Genomic DNA, 27,969 nt, shown 5'->3' with positions numbered 1-27,969 from the left:
AGTCAAGTACTCATTTGTCATTTTTTATGTGATCGATATGATGAATGTCCACTCTTGATCGCAGGTGAATATCTCTTTTACTTTGCTCCCCCAGAGAGGAGAGGAAGAGAAACATCGAGGGGAATGCTGTTTCTTTAAGAGAGAGGGAGGGAGAGCAAGAGAAAGGGAGGGACCTCTTTGCCCTCCAGAAACCAGGAAGGGAATTGAGTTGATCTGCTGCTGCTTGGTTAGCGCATATGGGGCTTTGAGCAGCACGACAGTTAGAGAGAGAGAGAGAGCTCCAGAGAGGAGGAGGGCTGAGCTAACCCACAACAAGCACCATCACGGCCATCGCAGGTGAGCTAAAGGCACCCCCGCATACCCCCCACTGTCCACCCAGGGCCTGTCGACAAGAGGGAGCAAGCATAGGAGGAGAGGAGAATGAGGGAAGGGGACAGAGATATGCTTGGCGGGGGGGGTGAAATGGGTTCTGTTTTTATTCCTGCTAAACTACTTCTCTGATTCCTGCTTTTACCTTTTGTGCTTGCTATGATTGTTTTATTTGCCGTGTTTGAGGCATTAACTTTACGGGCAGGTGGAAGAACTTAGGGGAGGAGGATGGGGGCGTTCGGGGGGGTGGGTTCTGAAGAAGAGGAAGGAGGAACCAAAACTAATTTTATAGGACAAGGTACGATGACAAGCGAATTACTTTTTGGGATGGTGTCATTCACTAAGAAATCATGCTTGGAGGGAAAAGTTCCTGACCCACTTGCATTGTTCATTCTTTCCTACTGGTTTGGAATTTATCAGAATAAGAATGTCTTAATTTAGGTCAGGAGTCTTGAAGTGGGTTTAAAACATAGACAGAGGGGTTGTCACAGAATGCTACCCCAGTGTTTGGCTGTGGCTTAGACAGTTTTGGTCGAGACCCTTTTTTTCGTGTGCAGCACAACCCTGTTTGATGGCTGGTCTGTACTTTTAATACCTGGCATTCTGCTAGCAACATACTGAAGTGTATAATTCTGCCCTGAGTGCTTACGTTGGAACAGGCTTGGAGAAGTGGGGGTGGTGAGGGACGGAAAGCTGGGACTCGTAGTTCGCAGCAGGGGCTGTGAAGCAGGTCAAATAGCATTTAAGGACTCCACATCCCAGAGTGCCTTGCCCTTGGCCATACAGGAAAGGGAACACCTACCAGCCTATCCCAGCAAGGAGGTGTGGTGAGTGAGCAGCTGTCAAGCCAATCACAGAGGGGGAAGAGATGCCAGAGCGGAGCAGTGGGCTGAAAATAGAGGGGGGTGGTAGGTGTCTGCTTGTTTGGGATCAGGCAAGGGCTTGCCTGTATGACTAGGGCCACTCGGAAGTTTCCTGTCTGCAAAGCTCCAGTACTGAGGCACCAGGCAGGGCCCTGCTCAGACACGAAGACAGGAGAGCAGGCAGGAGAGCCGGATAGGGCCTGGGGAAGGGACACGCTTCTGCCCAGCTGGTAAGAGCTCAAACTGCACTCTCTCCTGACACTGAGGAGAGTGAAAGAGGGGAGAGCTTAGGAAATAAATACCAGGACCTGCGTGTGTAAGAGAGCGAGGGAGATGGGGCTTGGTAGAGTTCAGAGTTCCTGACCCACTTGGATATAAAAAATAGATGGCAAATGGGGCACTGCTCAGAGCAGGTTGAGCACATCATGTTTAGAGAAACTGTTGTCTTAAAGTTTTGGCTATACACACTGTGCCCTTTTAACCCTTTACTTACTGGTTTGATTTAAAATTAGTACAGTTGTTAATCTAATCATCTGAATTGTTGTTATTGTGTGTAATGTTAGTTATTGTTATTAATATATGAAACTAGGAATAAATGAGCCAACTGCAGATCCTTTATATATCCTTACCCCCAATGCTCGACTGTGACTGGATAGAAGAAAATGTGACACCTCTTGTGGACAATTTCACCTCGTTAGTGAGGTGTAGTAAACGAGCTGCCATAACACAATCATAGCACATGGAATCTTGAGCAACTGGAAACTTTACCCTCTGCCCTCGGGAACTCCTTTATTCGTTTATTAACTTTCAGTTCTTCTCCACGGCTGCCCACACCCTTTTTGTCGTTCTCTACATCCCTCTTGCCTCAAGTAGCCCCTATGGCACTGTGTGATTTGCGTCACAACATCATTTAGTCTACGGTATCTGTCCGTACGTTGGTGGTTTGTCAAAAGACGTTAAAGGAGCGTAACTTATTTTTCTAATTCACAGATGCGTATTCCTGGCAACACATACTTGTTGGACTTGTTTTGAAGCGTGCGGGTAGACCGAGAGAGGGATGGGAGTATTTTATTGTCAGACGCCCAGACTCAGGGAAGTGTTTGGTTAGCTTTCAGATGCAGAGTTTGAAACATTATTCATTCTGTCAAATGTCAGTGTTGATGTCATTATGTTACTCGTGCCACTCCTGAGTGCCAATTGCAGAAGGCTGTACTTTCAGCCTGAGTAAATTCCACTAAGAGGTTAAGTTGGGACACTCCATGCTACTCACAATAGACTCAAGGGGAATTGTAGGGGACTTCAGTGGCTGTGGGTAGGCCTTAGACACCACCCATCAATTTGGCGGTGAGCATGTTGAATACAGTTTGATATTCCTGTATGTTATGCACCATAATGCCCCAAACTAGCAGGTCCACAGCGACAGGAGGAGACAGGTTGCGTGCTATTACACTGCCAGGCCTTGGAAGGACTAGTTTTGGGGTTGTGTTGCTTTTGGGTGGTGCGCTAAACTATAAGCTACCCCGTTATTAAGGGTGAACTCCCCTTGTCAGCAGTTAAATGTCCCACTGCTCCTGGCCCAAGCTGACAAACAGACAGACAGGGCTCTGTGTGTTGTTGTCTTGGGGGAGTCATAGGGGCTGTTCTGGGCCTGCTGGTTTATGAAGCAAGCAGTTCACACAACCTGATCAAATTAGAGGCTGAGATGCAGCCCTGGGTTAGACTAGGCCGTTGTGTTGTGAGTCTGACTTCACTTACATGGTTTACTTTCATGGTGGTGGGTTGTCTCCAAGATGTCACACCTTTTTCTGGCTTTGCTGGATGCTGTCGTTGTTTTCATACATTAGACTCTAGACAACCTTAGACAATAGTTGTCAGAAAAAACAGATGTTTGAGTGAGTAATCCCACGTTGACCTAAGGCACTACGTAGGGATCAAAGAGAGTTAGCCAAACTCTCCTGTGATCATGGGAGGGTACCATATGACAACCATCTCATGGTTGGTGAGTTCTCATCTCTAGACGTGGGCTGGTGGGTGAGTGTTTCAGCTTCCTCAGCAAGCTGAAGGGGGAAGTGGGCAATGTGGTGGGCTGATGTCTGAGAGAGCTAGCGAGAGGGAGAAGGAGGGATGGTCATCTGATAACAGAGCAGGTTCTGTTACACGCCTGTCACAGACACACAGGAAGTCCTCTGCTCACAATGCACGGTAGCACTCACAGATTGGCACAGGGCTCAGGGGAGGAGCTGCTGCTGGACTTGGCACTATGGGTGTAGCTTACGGCCTACTAGGGGTTCTGTTTCTGGTGCCACGTGGGAGTTTGGATCCGCTACTTCCTGACTGACAGCATGGCAGCGTTAGGAAAGTCTAGCTCCAGCAGCAGAAGTTGTGTCTCTGTAACACTGCTGCCAGATGTGCACGGCTGTTTCTGGACCAGCTAAGTCAGGCTGGAGGAGGGAGGCAAGGAAAGCCAAGTAGAGCCTTCACTTTGGTTTACTTTACTTTGCAAGGAGGAGGGGGATGGTACAGTAAACCCATACAGTAGTCAGTGATTCCCGACAGTGGCTCTCCACCAGCTATCTCGTGATCTCTGGGGTAATGGTACCCTTAAAGGAACTTAGACCTTTGAAATTAAATCATAAAAATCTCCCACTTCCCCTTGCACTAAACTTTTATTGACAAACATGATATAAAGATTTAAGATAATGGTGTCAAACCCTTCCTGCAGTGAGGGGTTAGTTTCTTCCAGTGGCTAAGGTGTCTCAAGTCTGAGACACTTTTGAAACACATTCAATTTACAGTATTCCGTGGTCTGATGTCAAGGTTGTGAGTTTAAGACTGCCTCACCCAATACCTTTCAGTCAGGGGCATTGTCTGATTTTTGGCAGACGTCGGACGTGTTTCAAGTCGAGTAGCCAAGCCCCACAACTCCAGTTTTAGCAGTTGCTCACCCTCTTCCTGCTTGCTCCCAATACGACCAATCAAGCTTCCTATCCTAGCAAGCATGGCAGTAATGACTCACACAGCCATACTAGCACTAGACCAGGCAGGCTCAACCTCAGTCAGAATCTCATTCTTCTTGGAACTGTCCAGCCCCCCCCCCCCCCCCCCCACCTCTCCACATAGCTTTTCCGATTATCCTGTAATATCCTCTGTGACTTGACCTTGAACCCTTGTGACCCGATCCAGTGATTCCCTTTCTCTGGGCTGCATGCACTCCTGTCACTAATCATCAGGGGGCTCTGCTTATCCCCTGACAGTCAGCCAGGGAGAGACAGCCTGCTTGAACTCTCTTGTCCATCTATATTACTCAATCTATGCTTCTAGGAGTTAGACCCTGGCTTCTGCTGTCGTTGTTTCACTCTGGTTTGGTTATTCACAGATATGCTACTTATCCCCCACACATTTGCACTGCTAAAGATGCTCGTTTTCTGGGCTCTATGTTACTCCCTTCAGCAGAGCAACAAAGTATTGTGGTGTTGACTACTCTTTTAAAGCATCATAGTAAAGAACTTAGTTTAAGTGACATACATTTTTGTCATGTAAGGAACACCTGAGGTTGATCTGGGTAAGGTTGATAGTCATTGTACTCCAGGTTGAATGGTATGTGTAGGACAGACTGTAGATCCTTTGATACGGGTTTCAGTTGACCTGAGATGATATTTCCAGTGAAACTCACCACCCAGTTTATAACCACGTTTATAACTACCGGTTTAACCACAACATTTCACTGTTTTGGTCATTAAATAAGAAGGGAACTACTGTAACTAGGGGAGAAGCCCATCTATCTCTCACAGGTTTTAAGAAAAGCCCAATTGAACTGAAACAAAGTTGATGTTCTGGTCCAGGGTTCCCCAACTTGCGGCCCGGTGGATTTATTTGGCCCACCAAGTGTTCTGAGCAAAAGCAAAAATATAGAATTAATATTTTTGAGAATTTTCATTGTTGAACATAAGACTGTAAAAACACCAAGAAATTGTCTCAAAGTGATTTTACATTTTGGAAATGTGTTCCAAAGTATTCCCACACAGAATAGAGAGATGTGATCATATACAAATGTAAGCAAGGTTCTAAATGATTGTTTTAGTCAAATATATCGATTTGTGCTTCTTGCGGTCAGTTTGCAGTCTGCAAATATTTTGTAATTATGTTCCGGCCCCCGACCAACCATTCAAGAAAAAATCGTCCCACAGCTGAATCTAGTTGATGATCCCTGTCCTAGTCTTGCGTTGGATCATCCCCGAAATCTAATCTTGATAGCGGCTCTCAACGTTTACTTGGCGCAAGCGCAAGGGTTAGTGTTGAGTGATGGTGGGGGAGGAGTGGGATCTGCAGCAGTAAGTAGTGGTTTGACTTGCAAAGCAGCGCTCTGTGCGTGCGGAGTGGGACCCAGTGAACTAGGCAGGCAGCTCTTGGTCGGTGGCGGCCCTGGGAACTGAGACGGTGTGGTGCTGCAGCCTCTCACCCACAGCCATGAATAAGTGATAAGGAATGTTTCAAGCCATGAGAAGGTGTCAGGATCAGGTTTGTTTGCACAGTTTTTCCTCTTTCTTTCTTGGGTCATCTTTGTGGGTTATTCCTGGCCTGGGCCTTTACTCTCCCTATAGCTCCTGTGTTAAAGGACATGACAGAGCAGCTGGATGCCTCAGTGGACTGTATGCTGGGCTGTTTTAACTCCTTTCAGCCTCCTCTCCCCTCCACAGAGCTGTGTGTGACCAGGGTCAGGCATACATGTCCCGGGGATAATGTGTAAGCAGGTTTGCACCAGGGACCAGCCCAGCAGCCTGGTGCAGTAAACAGCAGCATCAGTGAGAGCAGGTTGACTCGGCTTGAGTCTCTGTAGGCTCACCCAGGATCTATTTCCACACTGTGAAGGACGTGACCGTTATCCCTGTCGTTGCCCTCTCTGACTCTCCCTATCCCTCTCTCTCTCCCCTCACTCCCCTCCCACAGCATATTCAGATGAGAGCTGGAGGATAATAACATTTGTCCATGTCAGACAGGGCAATTTTATCAGGAAGACAATGGGAGAGGTTGTAGTGGCGGTGTGGTCAGTTGCATATCAAAATGGTAGAGGGTTAAAGGAGAAAGAGTAGGCTAACTGGGGTTGAGCCAAAATGAAAGGCCATTGTGTCATGAATAAAAGACACACACTACTCTGAATGGGACCAAGTGGGACAGTATTATTTGCATGTGCAAGGCTGCAAGCTTGTTGTTTTAAGATTACCACGAGACAGATGGACCGGTTTTCCATACTTAGAAAAGTGTTTATACACTCAATGGCCAGTTTATTAGGTTCACCCATCTAGTACCGAGTCAGACCCCCCTTTGCCTCCAGAACAGTCTGAATTCTTCGGGACACTGAACCTTTGCTCAATTGGTATCAAGGAACCGAACATGTGCCAGGAAAACATTCCCCACACCATTACACCACCGGCACCAGCCTGTACCATTGACACCAGGCAGGATGGGGCCATGGACTTGCTGTTACGCCAAATCCTGACTACTATCAGCATGACGCAACAGGATCTGGGATTCGTCGGACCAGGCAATGGTTTTTCCACTCCTCAATTGTCCAGTGTGGGTGATGTTGTGCCCACTGGAGCCGCTTCTTCTTGTTTTTAGCTGAAAGGAGTGGAACCTGGTGTGGTCTGCAATAGCCCATCCATAACAAGGGCCGACGAGTTGTGCGTTCCAACATGCTGTTCTGCACACCACTGTTGTACTGCTCTGTTATTTGCCTGTTTGTGGCCCACCTTTTAGCTTCCGCTATTCTTGCCTGTCTCCTTCGACCTCTCTCATCAAGGAGCTGTTTTCGCCCACAGGACTGCTGCTGACTGGATGTTTTTTGTCACACCATTCTCTGTAAACCCTAGACACTGTTGTGTGTGAAAATCCCAGGAGGCCGGACATTTCTGAGACACTGGATCCGACGTGCCTGGCACCGACGATCATACCACGCTCAGTCCCTTAGGTCGCGCGTTTTGCCCATTCTAACATTCAATCGAACAGTAACTGAATGTCTCAATGCATTTCTGCCTGCTTTATATAGCAAGCCTTGGCCACGTGACTCACTGTAGGAGCAAACCATTTTCTTAAACAGGGTGGTGTACCTAATAAACTGGCCACTGCATGTATGTCACACATGAGTTGACATGACTGACAGGTCTGTTTTAAGGATTTGAACCTTTGTCAACAGTGTTGGCGTGGAGTTAATAGCAGAGTAAGGGCAGTTGTGTTCGTAGCTCTACCCAGAGTTGACTTCTCAGAAGGCAATTACCTAAGTATGACCTGTGGTTAGTGCTGACACAGTGCCAGAGATCTAGGTGTGGAGAGAGGTGGAGCTTTGTGAGGAGGTGTGGGAAAGAGCCAAGCAGGGGAGAGGAGAGGCAGCCAGGTTGAGCAGGTCTAGTGTACATACCAAGAGGCTTGATCTGAAGGAATGTCATTTGAATGCATTGCTCTTATAGAGAATAATCCCCCTGGCCTCACCCCCTGCTGGGTCTCCCTGGCAGATGGAGAATGGAGGGGCTGGCTTTTGTGTGTGTGTGTAAATGGACAAATCAGGGAGGGCTTGCGTTGCTGAGCCCCCCGCCTCCCCCACGCAGGCAAGCTGCAGTCTATAATTTTAATCCCCCTGCACACGTGAGCGAGGGGACAGCCTTTCCTGAAACTTGGCACACAGTATACAGGGTGGGGTAACCGGCTCAGACTGGATTGACAACCTCCCTTTTTAATAGCGATCCCTTGCAGCTTGTGCGTGTCGTCCTCCAGGGGGGGTTTTCCACGGGGTCTGTAACCGGCAGCCTCCCCCTACCCTAACTGACAGAGCGATGCACACGCTGCTGCACAGCCCCGCCTCTGCTCCTCCTCCCAGCATACACTCTGATCCTCCCTGCTCTCCCTTAAACTGCCCCACTCTCTCTCATGGTAATAGGTTCAGCAGTGGGCCAATATATCCAGCATTCCAGATACAGCTAATTCAACACTGAAGGATGTATGCCATAGCTATACTGTTTTTGTTCTATTAGATTGGTCTGTAAATACAGTAAGTCTGCCAATAGCTGTTCGTCAGTGAAATCATGGTAACTGTAGTGTTGTACGTTGATGATGTTTCAACATGTCTCACCTCCAGGCTCTTTAGTGGACTTTGGGGCCTGGTGTTTAAGGTATAAAGTGACAGACATGAGGTAAGCTGATTATACCCAACTTCGAAATGGCATTCTACTATTACAACTTTCAAGAGTAAGTTGAAAGCCGGATTGAGTTCATAAAAAACAGTGTGTCATACTGTGAAGAACTTTGGGTTCTTCACAGTAACCAGCCCATAGAGCTGGTGAGCAGAGTCAACCGGTCCATTACTTGCAATGACAAGCCACTTTATTGTGATATTAGTGAGCAACATTTCAACACATGGGTATTTCCATCTATAAGGACCGATGAGCACTGACGGGAAGTTCATTAGAGCTGAGTATATTTTTGAGAAATGAAGGCATAGTTGAAGTTGGAAGTTTACATACACCTTAGCCAAATACATTTAAACTCAGTTTTTCACAATTCCTGACATTTAATCCTGGTACAAATTGTCTTAGGTCAGTTAGGATCACCACTTTATTTTAAGAATGTGAAATGTCAGAATAATAGTAGAGAGAATTATTTATTTCAGCTTTTATTTCTTTCATCACATTCCCAGTTGGTCATAAGTTTACATACACTTAATTAGTATTTGGTAGCATTGCCTTTAAATTGTTTAACTTGGGTCAAATGTTTCAGGTAGCCTTCCACAAGCCTCCCACAATAAGTTGGGTGAATTTTGGCCCATTCCTCCTGACAGAGCTGGTGTAACTGAGTCAGGTTTGTAGGCCTCCTTGCTCGCACACGCTTTTTCAGTTCTGCCCACAAATTTTCTATGGGATTGAGGTCAGGGCTTTGTGATGGCCACTCCAATACCTTAACTTTGTTGTCCTTAAGCCATTTTACCACAACTTTGGAAGTATGCTTGGTGTCATTGTCCATTTGGAAGACCCATTTGCGACCAAGCTTTAACTTCCTGACTGATGTCTTGAGATGTTGCTTCAATATATCCACAATTTTCCTTCCTCAATGATGCCATCTATTTTGTGAAGTGCACCAGTCCCTCCTGCAGCAAAGCACCCCCACAACATGAGGCTGTCACCCCCGTGCTTCACGGTTGGGATGGTGTTCTTTGGCTTGCAAGCCTCCCCCTTTTTCCTCCAAACATAACGATGGTCATTATGGCCAAACAGTTCTATTTTGTTTCATCAGACCAGAGGACATTTCTCCTAAAAGTACAATATTTGTCCCCATGTGCAGTTGCAAACTGTAGTCTGGCTTTTTTATGGCGGTTTTGGAGCAGTGTCTTCTTCCTTGCTGAGTGACCTTTCCGGTTATGTCGATATAGGACTTGTTTTACTGTGGATATAGATACTTTTGTACCTGTTTCCTTGTGAAGACAAGGTCCTTTGCTGTTGTTCTGGGATTGATTTGCGCTTTTCACATCAAAGTACGTTCATCTCTAGGAGACAGAACGCGTCTCCTTCCTGGGGGGTATGACGGCTGCGTGGTCCCATGGTGTTTATACTTGTGTACTATTGTTTGTACAGATGAACGTGGTACCTTCAGGCGTTTGGAAATTGCTCCCAAGGATGAACCAGATTTGTGGAGGTCAACAATTTTTGTCTGACTTCTTTTGATTTTCCCACGATGTCAAGCAAAGAGGCACTGCATTTGGAGGTAGGCCTTGAAATACATCCACAGGTACACCTCCAATTGACTCAAATGATGTCAATTAGCCTATCAGAAGCTTCTAAAGTCATGACATCTTTTCTGGGATTTTCCAAGCTGTTTAAAGGCACAGTCAATTTAGTGTATGTAAACTTCTGACCCACTGGAATTGTGATACAGTGAATTATAAGTGAAATAATCTGTCTGTAAACAATTGTTGGAGAAATTACTTAGGACATCTACTTTGTGCATGACACAACTGACTTGCCAAAACTATAGTTTGTTAACAAGAAATTTGTGTAGTGTTTGAAAAACTAAAGTGTATGTAAACCTCCGACTTCAACTCTACATTAAAACACAATGTTGACGAAAAGACCCCTGCCAACTAATATGAACACTTACTGTATATTTCATTTTGGAGAAATCATTTACCTTAAACATTGCCTTGAGTCTTGTAATTCCGTTACCACAAACCTACATATCTTTAAGATATTTTGTAATTTCTCTCCCTCATGAGGGAGGACAATGAAAGTTCACAGAAGTAACAAGGAAAGGTAGACCTACCAATTGTTTTTTACTAATAATAAATCAGTAACGGAATTACTGCAATTGAATTGGCTACAATGGGAAATCATAGTTGCCAAAAACCACAGTTGGTTCACCTGCTACTGTCCTCCCTTCCACTGGCATACTGTTATGTTCAGCTCATAACTGTTTTCTTACTGTCGTCTGGTGGTCAAAGCAAGACTGTGAAAACAGTCTGGACAACCTCTCTCTGCCTCTTCTCTCCAGTTAATGTCACCTCTCCCAGCTCTTACTGACAGCTACCATTACAGCTACCACCTACCCTCTTTCCATTTTCCGTAACAAGCATCCTCAACCACTGAGCACCGACCGATCCCGGATGTCCATGGACGTTGAAAAGTAGTTGAAATTTGGTCGGTCCGCTCTGGCCAGACCAAATCTGAACCAACCAATACAGAGAACAGTACAGAAAAGTAGAGTACACAAGCGGAGTGAAATGGTCAGAGGAAAAGAGTGCGTAGATGCTAGAAGGAATTTTACAGCAAGCAAAGTGATCATGTGGCTCTATGAAAGTCAACTGTGTATGAGGGTGATCAGAGGTGTAGTCATAATGCCGATTCTGTTGCAAAATATTTCTTAAATGGAAGCAAACGAAACGGGGAGGAACCTACAAGAATTTATCCAATAGAAACGGAACGTTTTGTAACGGTTTGGGCTAATGATTACACCCTAGATCAGCTAGATGCAGGTGAGAGTGTGCAAGGTGGTATTGAATGTGTCACTGTCTTTCACCTTGATTACTCTAATTTGTCTCTTGACCTGTGCACTTACGTTGTAAACTTTAATTCATAGGCTAGGTTGTAGCAACCTCATGGGTATTGGGCAAATTCTCGTATCATGTAGTAGCCTAAACCTATCAATGTTACATTGAACTGGTGAATGGAATATGAACGACAGTCATCCAATATGCTGTGATAAAAATCGTCCTACCTAATCCTGAATGGCACTAACCAACACTGTACAGTACTATACAGTTGAGTAGAACACATGAGTAGAATATAAGGTACTGTACTGAACATATTTACTGTACTTTACTGTGTTGTACTGTGAAACATAGATATCTATGACTGGTTCAGATTTAGTCTGGTCCGGACCAACCAAATGTGGTCTTATTTCGGGGAGGAGCTCATTAGAATAACAACCAAATAGGCAAAAGAAGGATTTTGCATATTTCTACCTTTTGTGTACCTATTCTGGATACATCACAATGAAGAGAATTATATTCATATCCAGAATGATGTATTTCTGTATAGTACAGATCAGGGACCCATGATCTAATTCTGTTACCGTAATTCCATTAACAGTTGTAAATCCACTGTAGTTACTGTAGTTCAATAACCAAAATATACCTCTTTTTTTTTTACTCAAGATGACATAGCTGACACCCCATTCTTTCTGCAGGCATCTTTGAATCTTAATTCGGAGTTTTTGGAAAACGTAGTCTCATAAAAAGGGGGATTTTACCATAATTCAATTCTTCCAGTAAATATGTTTTTGTGAAATGTTCTGTGTACATTGTTCAAAGTAGTCCTTGCGCATAGAGTTTTACAGTTTGTTTAACTTTTTAAAGTATAAAATTGGAGTCAGACTAATTCCGTTACTGTGAAATTGCCCACATGCAACTCTTGACAATATTATTTTCATGTGGTCTCCAGTCGGAGCACATTGTCGCCTGCACATTGAAATTACTGTAATTTCAAAATAACCCCCAGCCCTTACCCTGAGGCACCTAGCATTGCTACTGTAATACTGTGCCTACCCAATCCCAAGGAGTATTGCCTAGGAATTGAACTGGGCATATGTGTGTCTTAAAGACTGAGAACTGATCCTCTCCTTCTCTTCCTCCCTCAGACAGGCAGACGGACAGACGGCAGGACGGACACGCGGGCGGCGGCTGTGATTGGCGGCTCGGCGGCAGGCTGGTGGAAGATGTCGTCGGGAGCCGGTGGGAGGGGTGGGCGGCGGCTCAGGGGTGGGGGGGGAGGGGAGGCGGCGGAGGAAGGTCCAGTGGGCATCCCCTTCCCCGAGCACAGCGCAGACATCCTGGGCAGTCTGAACAAGCAGCGCCTCAGCGGCCTGCTGTGCGACGTGCTCCTGATCACCCAGGAGAGGGAGTTCACTGCCCACCGTTCGGTCCTGGCCTCCTGCAGCTCCTACTTCCACAAGTTGTTCACCTCGGGCCCAACCGCCAGCCAGCAGAACGTCTACACCATAGACTTTGTGGCGGCCGAGGCCCTGGGCGCCCTGCTGGACTTTGCCTATACAGCCACGCTAACGGTCAGTCACAGCTCCGTGGGAGAAATCCTGGCTGCCGCCCGCCTGCTGGAGATCCCGCCCGTCCAGGAAGTCTGCACTCACCTGCTGGACACCAAAGTGCTCTCCCCGCCGGTAGGCTGGTCATCATGACAACACTATCTTAACATTCCGTCAACAGTCTCTGTCCTATCATTACATCCCATCACATGGCCTTTACTAGTATGTCTCCCTGCGGGTAGATCTGCATCGAAATATAGTCACTTAGCAAACGATTTTATCCAAAGACTTACAGTTAAAATACATGTATTCAGTATGGCCTATGTGGAAATCAGTCAAACCTCTCTTGTTTTGAGTTATAACTATTGTGTTGAAAATGCCATTCTTGATTTTCATCCAACTGCGCCGCCACAGACCACGTACCACACAACCTCTGTCATCGCGTCACTCTACCAAACAAACACTCCATCATCAGTCTTTGGCCATCACATAGTCAGCACGCTTACATCATGCTCTTTATTAATCTCTCTCTCTCACTCTCACACTGCCAAACACATATCCACACCCTGGGGTCACAATAACACTGAACTTTTAACACTTACCCATGCTGGGCCAACACCAGTCTCTGAGTCTCAGGACAGCGTGCTCTTTCACAAGCTGCATTATACAGACAAAGCATATTGCAGTTAAATACTACGCTTCAAAATGTAGAAGTAGCGTGGTCATATTCATGGTCATGTGTCTTTCTGTTTTGTGTGTGTCTGAGTATGATTGTGAGTGTATGAGAGTTATGAAATCCTGTTTTTGTTTTTTCATAGGCGGGCAGTGAGCGAGGAGAGGAAGAGGAGGATGATGATGATGAGGGGGAGGGAGGGAAGGGTGGAGGAGGATGGGGGCAGCAGGGGAATCGACTGCGGGCCCGGGAGTATCTAGAATATTTCCAGAGAGGGGCCCACTGGAGCAGCAGCTGCAGCACGCCAGAGCTCAGGGACATGCCCACACACCTGCACTTTAACCATGGCAACGGGGCCCACAGCAACGGGGCCCCCGGGGGCCCCAGCGAGTACTGCTCTCCCCTGGACCTTGCCCAGGCCCCCACACAGGACCCAGATGATGATGATGAGGAGGACGAGGAGGACGAAGTAAAGGTGGAGCACTCTGAGAATCACAGGGACATGCTGACCTGGGCCAGGGGGAACGGAGGGGGGCCAGGGGCCTCTTTCTACGCCCCAGCCCAGAACGGCCACTTCTACCTCCCCACGGAGCCCAAACTGGAGCCGGAGGAGGAAGAGGAGGAAGATGGCATGCGGGATGGGGAGAGAGGCTCGGCCAGCGCCCTCCTGCAGCAGATGATGGACTCCATCGAGAGGCAGAAGGAGCGGGCCGCGGCCGGGGAGGACCCAGGGGAGGGGGAGGACCCGGACGTGGAGTTTTACTTGAATTACTTTAACAGCACGCAGCATGAGGACGCCGCCGTCTCACAGGGACTGCTGCCCCTCTGGGCGACACGGGGAGGCTCCAGCCAAGATAGAGGGGGAGGAGAGAGGGGAGGAAGAGGAGGAGAAGAGAGAGGAGGGGGCGGAGGGGAGAGGAAGATGCGCTCCAAGGCCTTCCAGAAGTGCCCCATCTGCTCCAAGGTCATCCAGGGTGCAGGCAAGCTACCCCGCCACATCCGCACGCACACGGGAGAGAAGCCCTACGAGTGTGCCATCTGCAAAGTGCGCTTCACCAGGTACGCCACAATTAATGCACTGACCACCCATGTCACACCTACTCATGGTCAGGAAGAGGGCTGGAGGAAAAACAAGACCACTGTTGTCCCACAGCCAAGGACACTCCTGCTTAGCAATAGCTACGTTAGCCAAATGTTTGCTATATGTCAATTAATTCACTATCCTGAAAACAAAGTGAGAAACATTGTTAATAGCATAGGAAACAAATTATCTCCTAGATGTCCCTCCCCCGCCCCATGTCAAAATATGGATAATTTTGTCAAGACCTTTCTGGAAAACTTTAGTCAGAGATGAACATGTTTCATATTTCATCTAGTGAATGGGGACAGTGTCATAAAGATGTGTTTTATAGAGACGGGGCTCATGGAAAAGTCCTGGAATGTTAACAGGGGGTGGTATAACAGGCTATCTAGGAGGAGGCTGCTATAAAATGTTCTGTTCTGATACAGGCAGTGGGGTTAAAAGCAGAGTGGTGCCCTATCTGTGCCAATGCCGTAATTTGTTTTGGACTTACTGATCCCTGAGTTTGTTGATTATTGCCTACGGCAGAACCGACCGGCCTTCTCTCTCTCCCAGTCCCTAGCCAGTTAATGAAATCTGCCCCTGCTCAGACAGCCCAGCTAGCTACAGGCCAGTGTGGACTACTAGACCAGAGTGCTGTGTTACTGGTTTCCCCGTATGATAATTATTTAAAAAATGTAGGGGGTAGATCAGCTTTAATATTGCAAATGGATTGTAGCTTCCATCAATGTAACTGTCTGCATCATTTCCAGTCCCCCATATATTTTTTGGTAAATATATACAGTACCAGTCCAAAATTGACATACCTACTCATTTATTTGTACTGTTTTCTGCATTGTAGAATAATAGTGAAGACACCAAACATATGAAATAACACATATGGAATCATGTAGTAACCAAAAAAGTGTTAAACAAATCTAAATATATTTTCTATTTGAGATTCTTCATAGTAACCACCCTTTGCCTTGACAGCTTTGCACACGCTTGGCATTCTCTCAACCAGCTTCATGAGGTAGTCACCTGGAATGCATTTCAATTAAAAGGTGTGCCTTGTTAAAAGTTAATTTGTGGAATTTCTTTCCTTGTTAATGCGTTTGAGCCAATCAGTTGTGTTTTGACAAGGCAGGTGTGGTATACAGAAGATAGCCTTATTTGGTAAAAGACGAAGTCAATATTATGGCAAGAACAGCTCAAATAATCAGACAGATGACAGTCCATAATTACTTTAAGACACGGTCAGTCAATACGGAACATTTCAAGAAATTTGAAAGTTTCTTCTAGTGCAGTCGCAAAAACCATCAAGCGCTATGATGAAACTGGCTCTCATGAGGACTGCCACAGGAAAGGAAGTCCCAGAGTTACCTCTGCTGCAGAGGATAAGTTCATTAGAGTTACCAGCCTCAGAAATTGCAGCCCAAATACATGCTTCACAGAGTTCAAGTAACTGACACATCTCAACATCAAGTGTTCAGAGGAGACTGCATGAATCAAGCCTTCATGGTCGAATTGCTGCAAAAACTACTACTAAAGGACACCAATAATAAGAAGAGACTTGCTTGGGCCAACAAACACGAGAAATAGACATTAGACCTTTGGAAATGTTTCCTTTGGTCAGATTTCCAAATTTGATATTTTTGGTTCCAACCACCATGTCTTTGTGAGACGTAGAGTAGGTGAAAGGATGATCACCGCATGTGTGGTTCCCACCATGAAGCATGGAGGAGGAGGTGTGATGGTGTGGGGGTGCTTTGCTGTTAACACTGTCTGTGATTCATTTAGAATTCAATGCACACTTAACCAGCATGGCTACCACAGCATTCAGCAGCAATACACCATCCCATCTGGTTTGTGCTTAGTGGGACTATCATTTGTTTTTCAACAGGACAATGACCCAAAACACACCTCCAGGCTATGTAAGGGCTATTTGACCAAGAAGGAGAGTGATGGAGTGCTGCATCAGATGACTTTGCCTCAACAATCACCCGACCTCAACCCAATTGAGATGGTTTGGGATGAGTTGGACCGCAGAGTGAAGGAAAAGCAGCCAACAAGTGCTCAGCATATGTGGGAACTCCTTCAAGACGGTTGGAAAAGCATTCCAGGTGAAGCTGGTTGAAAGAATGCCAAGAGTGTGCAAAGCTGTCATCAAGGCAAAGGGTGGCTACTTTGAAGAACGTAAAATATATTTTGATTTAACACTTTTTTGGTTACTACATGATTCCATATGTTATTTCATAGTTTTGATGTCTTAACTATTATTTTACAATGTAGAAAATAGTACAAATAAATTAAACCCTGGAATGAGTAGGTGTGTCCAAACTTTTGACTGGTACTGTATGTACAGTTGAAGTCGGAAGTTTACATACACCTTAGCCAAATACAAATACAATTCTTGACATTCAATCCTAGTAAAAATTGCCTGTCTTAGGTCAGTTAGGATTACCACTTTATTTTAAGAATGTGAAATGTCAGAATAATAGTAGAGAGAATGATTTATTTCAGCTTTTATTTCTTTCATCACATTCCCAGTGGGTCAGAAGTTTACATAGACTCAATTAGTATTTGGTAGCATTGCCTTTCAATTGTTTAACTTGGGTCAAACGTTTTGGGTAGCCTTCCACAAGCTTCCCACAATAAGTTGGGTGAATTTTGGCCTATTCCTCCTGACAGAGCTGGTGTAACTGAGTCAGGTTTGTAGGCCTCCTTGCTCGCACACGCTTTTTCAGTTCTTCCCACACATTTTCTATGGGATTGAGGTCAGGGCTTTGTGATGGCCACTCCAATACCTTGACTTTGTTTTCCTTAAGCCATCTTGCCACATCTTTGGAAGTATGCTTGGGGTTATTGTCCATTTGGAAGACCCATTTGCGACAAAGCTTTAACTTCCTGACTGATGTCTTGAGATGTTGCTTCAATATATCCACATAATTTTTTTCCCTCATGATGCCATCTATTTGTGAAGTGCACCAGTCTCTTCTGCAGCAAAGCACCCCCACAACATGATGCTGCCACCCCCGTGCTTCATGGTTGGGATGGTGTTCTTCGGCTTGCAAGCCTCCACCTTTTTCCCTCGAAACATAACAATGGTCATTATGGCCAGACAGTTCAATTTCTTTTTTCATCAGACCAGAGGACATTTCTCCTAAAAGTATGATCTTTGTCCTCATGTGCAGTTGCAAACCATAGTCTGGCTTTTTTTTATGGCGGTTTTGGAGCAGTGGCTTCTTCCTTGCTGAGCGGCCTTTCAGGTTATGTCGATATAGGACTCGTTTTACTGTGGATATAGATACGTTTACCTGTTTCCTCCAGTATCTTCACAAGGTCCTTTGCTCTTGTTCTGGGATTGATTTGCACTTTTCCCACCAAAGTAAGTTCATATCTAGGAGACAGAAGGTGTCTCCTTCCTGAGCGGTATGACGGCTCCGTGGTCCCATGGTGTTTATACTTGCGTACTATTGTTTGTACAGATGAACGTGGTACCTTCATGCGTTTGGAAATTGCTCCCAAGGATGAACCAGACTGATTTCTTATGATTTTGCCATGATGTCAAGCAAAGAGGCACTGCATTTGGAGGTAGGCCTTGAAATACATCCACAGGTACACCACCACTTGACATGACATAATTTTCTGGAATTTTCCAAGCTGTTTAAAGGCACAGTCAACTTAGTGTATGTAAACTTCTGACCCACTGGAATTGTGATACAGTGAATTATATGTCTGTAAATAATTGTTGGAGAAATGACTTGTGTCATGGTAAAGTAGATGTCCTAACCGACTTGCCAAAACTATAGTTTGTTAACAAGAAATTTGTGGTTTGGTTGAAAAATGATTTTTAATGACTCCAACCTAAGTGTATGTAAACTTCCGACCTCAACTGTATATACATTTTTTTGTAAATATACGTTCCTCTATTATTTTCCTCTAACCCTTTCACCCCTGCCCTAATTTGAGGTAACTAATTGACAACAACACTTAGGTTTCTACTTCCAGTTTATACATACTATATAATCTTTTTTTCAATAGTTATTTTTTGTTTGTTTTTATTCCCATCCTTTTGTGAAACAGCACAGTTAAAAATATATGGCAAATAGAAATCAAACTGGATGGTCTTCAGAGATAGAGGGGAGGGGTTTAGGGTAGTTTTCTCGTATTTAAGAGCACCATCTTTTCCTTGAAACCATCCCCTTAATTAATTAATCAAGGGACTTGCATTGGAAATAGATGCACACTGGATATACCCAGGACCCTTTGCGCAGGCGGGCGGGTGGGCGGGCCTGATCTAAATGTGGCGTCTAAATTCAGCCGTTCGGCAGTGCACTGAGAAGGGAAGGTGGTATTGTAATCTTAATCCTGTTTGATCAGGGTTAAGAGTGTGCTGCTCTCGCACTAATAAATCACTCCTCCTGCCCTTTAAATAATCCACCTCTGTCATTGTGCTACTTTGTGTCACTGTGTGTGTAGAGGTGGGGTGGGTGGGTGGCCTGTGTGTGGTGTGTAGTTTAAGGTCAGTGAGTGCATCTGCCTATACGTGCTTCGTTCACCAGCATTTTTTATTTATTGGATTTCCACTTTCCAGGTATTAGTGTGTGAAGGTATCTGCTCCAGAAATAGATTTCCCCTGAACCTAGCCACACTGAACGTTGAGCTCTGGGCCGGGTCTCTACGTGTGCTTTGAGAAATGGTGTAGATAAAGATGTGAAGTTTATGGTCTATCCTCAGATGACCTGGCTGCCATGGCAGAGTAAACAACCTGGAATGAATGAATGAATGACTGAATGAATAAATACAAAAATCTGTGTCAATCTCGCCATTTGGCAACCCACCCCTTAGGGGATTAATTGACACAGACAAGCATTACATTAATTCAGTCATATTTCACAGTGATAATTATTCAGGTGTTCTGTGCAGTGCACTCTGCATAAAGAATGAAAAAGAAACAATAATCACAATTTTTATTTAACCTTTATTTAACAAGGAAATTCAGTTAAGAACAAATTCTTATTTTACAATGACGGCCTACCCCGGCCAAACCCTCCCCTATGGGAGTCCCTATGGGACTCGCGATCATGGCCGGTTGCGATACAGCCCGGGATCGAACCAGGGTCTGTAGTGGTGCCTCTAGCACTGAAATGCAGTGCCTTAGACCGCTGTGCCACTCGGGTGCCCAATGCATAATAGTAGGTAAGGTTATCCAAGCGATAATATCCCTAGTGCAGTAAAAAATAAATACCTGGGAGTGGTCCATCAGCTGTTATAGTGAAGGAGATAGACACAGGGAGACAAACTACCTCCAAAGGCCAGGGACCATCAACTAGATTCAGCCACGGGCCAATTTGTTATTGAGCGGAGGGTCAGGGGGCCGGAACATAATGGCAAGTCATTTGTAGACTGCAAATTGACCGCAAGAAGCCCAAACATAAAATATTAGACTAAAACATAATAATTTCAAACCTTGCTTACATTTGTATACGATCACATAGATTCTCTTTGGAATACTTTGGAACAGATTTCCAAAAATGAAAATCACTTGGAGCTGATTTGCTGGTGTTTTTACAGTCTTATATGTCCAACGATAAACAAAGTTTTTTTTAAATGGACTCAGAAATAAATAAATAAAATCACCCGCGGGCCACCAGTTGGGGAACCCTGCCCAAGGCAAACACCTTACTTTAAGATCACACGTTCCTCAATATAACAATGTGTACTGTGTCATATATTGCAAAGATAAATAGCTACGTTTTGGAACATTTTATACTTTTTTATCAATGTCAACACAGACATGGTTGAAATGGTTGTTTTTCTGAAATATAATAGACAGAAATGGCTATGAAAATGTGTATAAGATTGTGATTCTTATTGTTTGGTTAATAGTAGTAGTTTGCTTAGTACTTTAACTACCTTTGTTGCTATCAGAGTTCCTACTGTACTAATCAATTCTCTGTTGTCTTGGACTGAGCCTCTGTGTTCTTCCTCCGCAGGCAGGACAAGCTCAAGGTTCACATGCGTAAGCATACGGGAGAGAAGCCTTACCTGTGTACGCAGTGTGGTGCTGCGTTCGCCCACAACTACGACCTGAAGAACCACATGCGCGTGCACACAGGCCTGCGGCCCTACCAGTGCTCCAGCTGCTTTAAGACTTTTGTGCGTTCAGACCACCTGCACCGCCATCTCAAGAAGGACGGCTGCAACGGTATTCCCTCCCGCCGGGGCCGCAAGCCTCGGGTACGGGACCCCGGGCTCCTGGAGGCCTCCATGGGGCTGGTGGGCCCCGGCCCTCGCAGTGGCAGGGAGAGACGGCGCATGGAGGCAGCCTCGGCAGAGGGGGCCTCCAGGGTCCATGCACACAGTCCCCAACCCCAGGAGAGCCCAGAGGAGCCGGGGCACTGAGGCAGGGAAACAGGGAGGGACGCTGGACGCCATAGTCATACTTGGCCCCTTAAGGGGCCGCTGCCGAAACAAGAGGAGAAAAAAAAAAAAAAAAAAACTAACTATTTCTCTATAAACCAAATCAGGGTGTCACAAATCTAATATTTTCAGTTTCTTTTATCCCTTTGCTTTAGGAAACAGTAGACACAACAGACAAACATGAGTCAGTGTTCTGTTAAAGAGCAAGGAACGCTTCAAATCACACACCCATGATGTCTCCTTTCTGGGTCATTTCTGTCTGATCTGGGTTTTTATACATTTGGCAAAAATGCTTTATATGCATAACAAAACAACAGAAAACCCTGAGCAAACTATGCAGTTAAAATAGGTTTTGAATTCAGAGCCAAACGATGAGGTGTCCCACACCTACCCGGCTGCTGCAGGGGTGAACTGAGTGTAATCTCTCATATTCAGATGGAAAGCAACCAATCTTTTTCTATTCTTTTGCAGTTCTAAAATGTACAGTTACCATAAAAACAGTATTGTCAGAATATGGCAATATATGCAAGATTAACTTACCCACACCTCTGATGCAGCATCCTTTTTTCTAAAGGCTTCAGAAAGAATCAGACAAGGGTTTGATTTAAGTGTTACTTACTCGATAAAATATATTTTAAAAATCTATGGATCATCTTTTTTAAATGTCGAGTCGAATCCACGTTTGGGGGGCTCTTCCATTGCAGGGGTAGGGAACGCGAGGGGAGGAGGGGTGTGTTTCTGAAGCACTACCATGGTGCCGTTCGGCTTGACCACGTCGTTGACTCTTAGCCCTCACAACCCTGACATTTCATTTCTATTTTATTTTTGATTTGTCTTTATTGTTGTTTGTCCCTTTTTGAGTGACTGCTTTGGGTACTTGACACTTTACATTTGTATACATGCGTGGTGATGATTTAATGCTGAGGTATATTAGCTTACCAATCGGGGTTTCCTTCGGCTTGACGTCAGATTTCTCACAGAGTGAAGCTTGTGGGTAAAAGAGAAAATAATCTATATGAATGTTAGAATATATTGAATTTAGAAACCCATTGGTCCTAAACTTAACACTTGATTGAGATGTATATAGAGTTCCTGCCTGAAGGTAGAAGCGATACTATGTGGTTAACTTTGTGCAGTTCTGACAGGATCTGCCCTCTAACCAACAGCAGGTTGAACGACGAAAAGCAGGGATAGACCGAGATATATACGTTTGCACAGCTTCACTAAAGATATCCAACAGAGAGAGGTATATTTAAAGGAGGTTGTTGAGAAAAGGTGTGTATTAGTGCTTATTCCAATCTTTTTTGCCCTAGGGACCACGAAACCATGAGGCAACCTGTGTGATGAAGAGAGCAATAAATACCTGTCCAAGTTGGGAGGCCAAATAAGCACACAGCTGCAGGGTGAGGCAGGTTGAGGGGAGGGGGATTTCACAATGTCTGTTGCATTCCAAAATATAATCTCCCCGGCACAGCCACTTTTCCAGGCAGAACGGGTTCAAATCAGACGTTTTCTCTCTCTCACTTTAGTTCTTCAACGCCCCAAAACCAGCCTGTGGAGTGCAGGGTATTATAGAGCCCTGGGTAGAGGAGGTCTGGTCGGTGGCTGACCGGACTGCTGCTAGGTGTTGGTGTGTGGCAGCCAGGGTCTTTTCTTTGACTCACTCACTAGACTTGGGCTGGGAGTGTCAGCAGCTCCTCCAGTTGTGGACACGTTGAAACATGCCCCCCAAACTGCCAGTGCACTAAAAGCCAGGCAGCCTTTATAGTGGGTAAAAAACATGAGTGCAGCCACCAGAGATCTTGAGGTGTTGCTCCACAGACTTATGACGTGTGTTTGGAAACGGCCACTGGTTCACATAGATCTGAACACGTTTGTCTTTGTGTTTTGAGTCGCTTGGCTAGTCAACTCTGTGTTTTTAACCATACTTGTACACTGGTTTTCGGGCAAAGGAGAGTGTGCCGTGCCGGTGACTGTAGATTGAATTCCCCTGCCATTGCTGCAATGCTGTGTCCTGAGTATCAGTCCTTTGCACCTTAATGGGAAAGAAGCAGGTTCTGAATGCACTTTGTTACTGAGAAAGGCACTTTTGTCAAAGAAACGGGTACTTTGAAACAAACTAAGGCGAATTAGCTTAATATCCCCATCGCAAGTGGTTCCGTTAAGCTTGTTCTCTGGTTTTGTTCAGTTTTTGACGACAAGCTGCCAAAAAAGAAAGATGTATGCGTGTTTCGGGTCTCTTAAGAGAAGTCAGGCGGGTTCAAAAAACGAACATGTTTTGTGACCTTAAAAACATTTTTTTTTAAAGACAAAATAACCCCATGTAACTGATTGCACTTGAAGTTAGGTTTGGTAAAACAAGCTCTAGTGAGTTGTCTATGTTCATGTCTTAATGCAGAGCGGGGGGTGGGGGGTGAGGACGGAGTGTGAGTGTGTGCGCATGGCTGGAGGGTCTCAGGGCAAGCCTGGATAAACAAACTCTATCTTCACCCATCTGTTCACCAGCTCCCTTCATAGCTCCACATATTATCACAGAGAAGAGAACACAGTCAGACGCTTTCAGACCAACTGCACGGCAGTTCAATCATACACAGACAGTCCCTTTTCCAAGTAGTGGCTAACTAACGGTGTGTGTGAGTATACTTGAAACTTCCACACACCCTCAACCATCTTTTCCATAGCTTTTCACTGCTTTGTATTCTGTTGAAATCTTTATTTCCCTGGGATGTTGACTCCTTCTCTTAGAAGAATGCAAATCAATAGTCTGTCAGTATTGATATACACAGATCAAGTAAAAGACAAGGAGGTAGATGAGAGGGGTTGATATGTATAGCCTGACAGCCAGGAGCTCAGGGTATAGTCATGTATATGAATAGGTCTGATGAAAGAAGCCGTAGTCAGGTGATCTGTTAGGGGTTCTAAGTTATCACTCAAGTATATGTAGCCATCAACTTATGTTCTTGGGCCTTAATATTGTGATTTCAAGTTGTATTCCTATTTTATTTCTTTAATCTTGGTTAAGCCAAAGTTACCCTGATTGTACATAGTACACTCTTATAGAGTTCTCCCTGAATTGCTATTCATGTCTTGTATATGATATAAAGGTATGAAAGTAATTGTAAACATATCCAGAATGAGACCACCTCTGACCAAGCCACACGCCAACAAAACCCACCCCCCCGATATGTATGCAGGAAATTGTGTAGAATCAGTTCACATTCTCTTTATTTCCGTGGACTCTAAAATCAATGGTGTAGATGGAATAGCTTCTCTTTTATGTCTTTATGTTCAAATCTTCTTAAAAAGGTGTCCCTACAGCTTCACTTTTTTCTAATCAACTTTATGGCTGTTTTGTGTGTGGGTCGGGGTTTAGGGAGGGTAGGGTATTTTCTGAGTTCGATTAAAGGGGTGTTTTGGTCCGGGATATAAAGCCTGATAGCACTGGAAATAGTGCTTTAGCTGAGACAGCAAGAGTTTGCACTAAAGTCCTTGTCCTACTACTAAAGGAAGGAGGGCGTGAGACCTCAGCAAGGCCCTTGAGTTTCTGTGGGCACAGGGTGTTATACACTCAACTGTCCAACACAGTCCATCCATTCCCCTAACCAACAGACTTAATCATGTACAGGTTCTTCTGAGAAGTGTACCAACATTACTTAACCAAACCAAAAGAGAAAAAGACTTTGATAAGTCGTCACAACATGTTGGATGTATGGGATTTGAATACATCAAAACCTGAAGGTGCTTTGAAAGTTTTAGGATGGTACACACAGAGGAGACTAAACTATTGTAACAGCGAATCTGAAACTACATGTTTGAAATATTGTACACATTCAGGCCATATATATATATATATATGCTGCCTCTGGGAGGTGGTATGACAACCCTCTGAGCAGTGTGTTCAGGGTCTAGATGTATTCAGGTGTCCTTCAGTTAGAGTGAGTGTCCCTGGGACTCTCTGGCCTTGTCTGAGGACTAAGCTTTGTTTAATGGGTCCAGTAGAAGTCTGAGGCTGGGCCTCCGTCTAGCTCCCAGGTGGACATGGGTCATGGGCAAGAACGTGACTTAAAATGGAAGGAATGGAAGAACCTTTCTCTCCCTCATTCTAATTTTAGAGCGCCTTACTCTAACTTCCACATAGTTAGAGTTTAAAATGTGGCTGTAAACCTTTCCATACTCAACATTGGGACGATTGGCAGGTGGGGGACAGAATCAAAAGACAATATATACTAAACTGTCTGGAAGCTGATCTCTAGTGAGCCACACTCTCAATCCAACTCCCACTGTAGTGTTTGACCAAACTACTATGACTTACTTGAATGAATTGGTTATTGTGAGAAGTGTCCCTGTGAGAGAAACGTACAACTGGGTGATGTAATGGTGTAGCTCTCCTCCTTCGTGGCCCTATGCTCCCATTCCTGCTGAGACCTCCCAGCCTCCGCCCCAGACCACCGGTTCTCCAACACGTTACGCTGAGAAGATGTCTCACAGCTCCTTAAAGAGAAGACGTATCGTTGGGGTTAATCCAAAATCCACCAGATGTTTTGTTCCTAATTCACTATGACACAAAATAAAATGTCTGAAAGCATTAAAAACGACAAAACATTTGATAACAATGATAATTGTAATAATCATGGTACAGGAGTGGGTGGTGGTTGGAGGAGTGTGTTTTGTTAGTGGTGCTGCACACCTGAATGTCCAGGCTGGTGAAGCACAGCAAGCTGAGGATGACATATGTAGTATGGCATAATGCACAGCGTGGCACTGGCACTTACACAGCCATCCCTGGGGCCAGAGAGGCTGTTGGCTGGTTGGTTGGCCAGTTTAGGAGTCTCTCTACGTCAGTGGGCTACAATGGTTTGCACAACGTGGGAGTGTCAGGATTGGGGCGGGACGGGACCAAATTGGTCAGCAGCGACGACATGGGAGAGACCAGATCAGGGTTGCGGTGCAATGGTTCAGGTTGCCCCATCTTGTTGTGTTTCACTGGGAATGATATGATGTAGCAAAATTGTGGATGACATAGGGGAGTCACAGAACTGGTGATGGGGAATGTTGATCTATTTTTCTGTGCTTCTAAGTTGGAAAACAACACTGAAATACATTGTGTTCCTGTTTCTGTTCAGTTTGTGGTTTGATTCAGAGTTAACATCTCTTTCTTTGCCTTCCATGTACAATTGGCAAATTGTACCAATGTTTAAAGAAATGGTTTTCAAAACACGGAGTGCGGAAACAGTTGGTTCCCCATTGCCATGTGACTGTGACCCCCCCCCCCCCCCTGTTACTATTGTTAATGTTGATTCAATAGCTTGTCTGTGGGAGGGAGAGTGCTGAGAAGTGTGTGTTAATCAGGTTGAAATGTATAAAAGTAGCTGGGTATAAGAAGCACAGGGGGGGGGGGGGGGGGGGGGTTCTCTCTCCAGACCTTGGTGTCCACTTCTCTACTGACTGGCCTTTGATTACAGATCACAGGCCCTCAGCAGGGGAAGTTAGGTGGGAGAGGGAGAGAGACTTGTGGTTTAAAGTCACCAACCAATTGAGGATACATTCCATAAATTCATACTGTAATTTCCACTTTTGAGTCTTGGCGTGGGGAGACGGAGGGGGTGGAAGGAGAGGAACAGTCAGCGTTTTACAGCCGAGTGTTTCAATCTGTCCGTCCCCCCCTTCTACCACCCCCAGTCTGACAGACAGGCAGTGAGTTGGGCCTCTCCAGACTTGGCCATCCAACTGCCTGTCTGTCTCAGCTTCTGCTATTGTAACAAAGCACTTTGCAAAAGGCCATCCAGAATATTGTGTGCTGTTGTTTTTTGGTTATTACTATTGTTATTATTATTGTTTATATTTTTGTTCTCATTATGGATGATTATTTAAATGCAAAAGCTACATGAAAAAATGAAAACTTGAATATTTGATATTTGGGTTTAGGTCCATTTGAGCTGCCGCCCCACTAGGCCATACATACACTTCTGGCACACACACCGTCTCAGCTGATAGATAGATACTCAGAGTGGAAGGGTAAAGGCAAGGTCTCCCTATCTCCACATACAATCTCAAATATATTTGGAAAACAAGTCATATAATCTCATTGGGAGTTGCATTGCACAGAAACATCCATAACATAAGCTTTATGAGAAGGCGAACTGTGCTGTACTACTTAATGTCAAACATGCAGATTTAAAGCTGTTTTATTTTGTATCCCTCGCATCATTTACACATACTGTAGTAGCCACATATTGATTCTGGTTCATTAATATATGTGGTGTCTATGCCCTACACTGGTGATCCTTGTGTAGTTAAAGTAAATTGCTGGATCTGGTATAAAATAGACACAACCAAATGATTATGCCATTTTTGTCACCTTTGGAGTTAAGGTTTTTTACAGAATCGATTAATTGATTGGCCTTGATAGAGTTTTTTTCTGTCAAATCAAAATTAGTTTCAGCAAAATATAGTATGCAGACATATAGCAGGTGTGAGGGAGACGAGTTGTTATCATTGTAGAATGATTTCTGACTGTAAAAAATGACAATAATCATCCATACTAGTTTAGAACGCTGCTGCACATTTGGGGGAGGCAGATTATTTCCTGTCTGTCAGGCTTGGATGCTAAAAACCCTGTCCTCTTCAGAAAAGTCATTTTCCTTTAACATTGGCTGTTAGTGTCTGTTGGAAGTTATGCGGGATAGGTGGTTTTGGAGATTTGCACTTTTGGCTACGAAAATAAATTGTGTTGTATATGAGACCACTAAATCCATACCATCTAAACCATATAACTTAATTTGTTTCGGTTTTTGTTGTTTTTCTTTTTTAATATATCCAAAAATGTCTGTTGTCCTGGTTTAAAGAAAATAAGATCTTTCTATTAAAAAAAACAATGGTTGCGACTTTGTGTGTGCATGCTCGTGTTTGTTTATAACTAAGAAAAGGCAGAGAATGCATTCAAGTGCAAGTCTCTGGCTATTGTCACGTCAAATGTCAGGCAAATTGTTTCTCTTTTGTTA

At 44.8% G+C, this 27,969-nt stretch overlaps 1 protein-coding gene across 1 annotated transcript; it reads left to right on the top strand.

Moving 5' to 3' along the window:
• Window positions 1-158: 158 nt before the first annotated feature.
• Window positions 159-27,852, top strand: zbtb7a (zinc finger and BTB domain containing 7a). The gene is made up of 4 exons (XM_071345118.1): window positions 159-336; window positions 12,408-12,944; window positions 13,628-14,541; window positions 20,542-27,852. Exons 2-4 carry the CDS (start codon window positions 12,486-12,488, stop codon window positions 20,948-20,950), a joined length of 1,782 nt encoding a protein of 593 aa, XP_071201219.1. The 5' UTR covers window positions 159-336; window positions 12,408-12,485; the 3' UTR covers window positions 20,951-27,852.
• Window positions 27,853-27,969: the final 117 nt, after the last annotated feature.

This window comes from Salvelinus alpinus, chromosome 16, assembly GCF_045679555.1.
Source record: "Salvelinus alpinus chromosome 16, SLU_Salpinus.1, whole genome shotgun sequence".
Taxonomy (NCBI): Eukaryota; Metazoa; Chordata; class Actinopteri; order Salmoniformes; family Salmonidae; genus Salvelinus; species Salvelinus alpinus.
The sequence above is the reverse complement of the archived record's forward strand: the minus strand, read 5'-3'. Positions and strand labels throughout refer to the sequence as shown.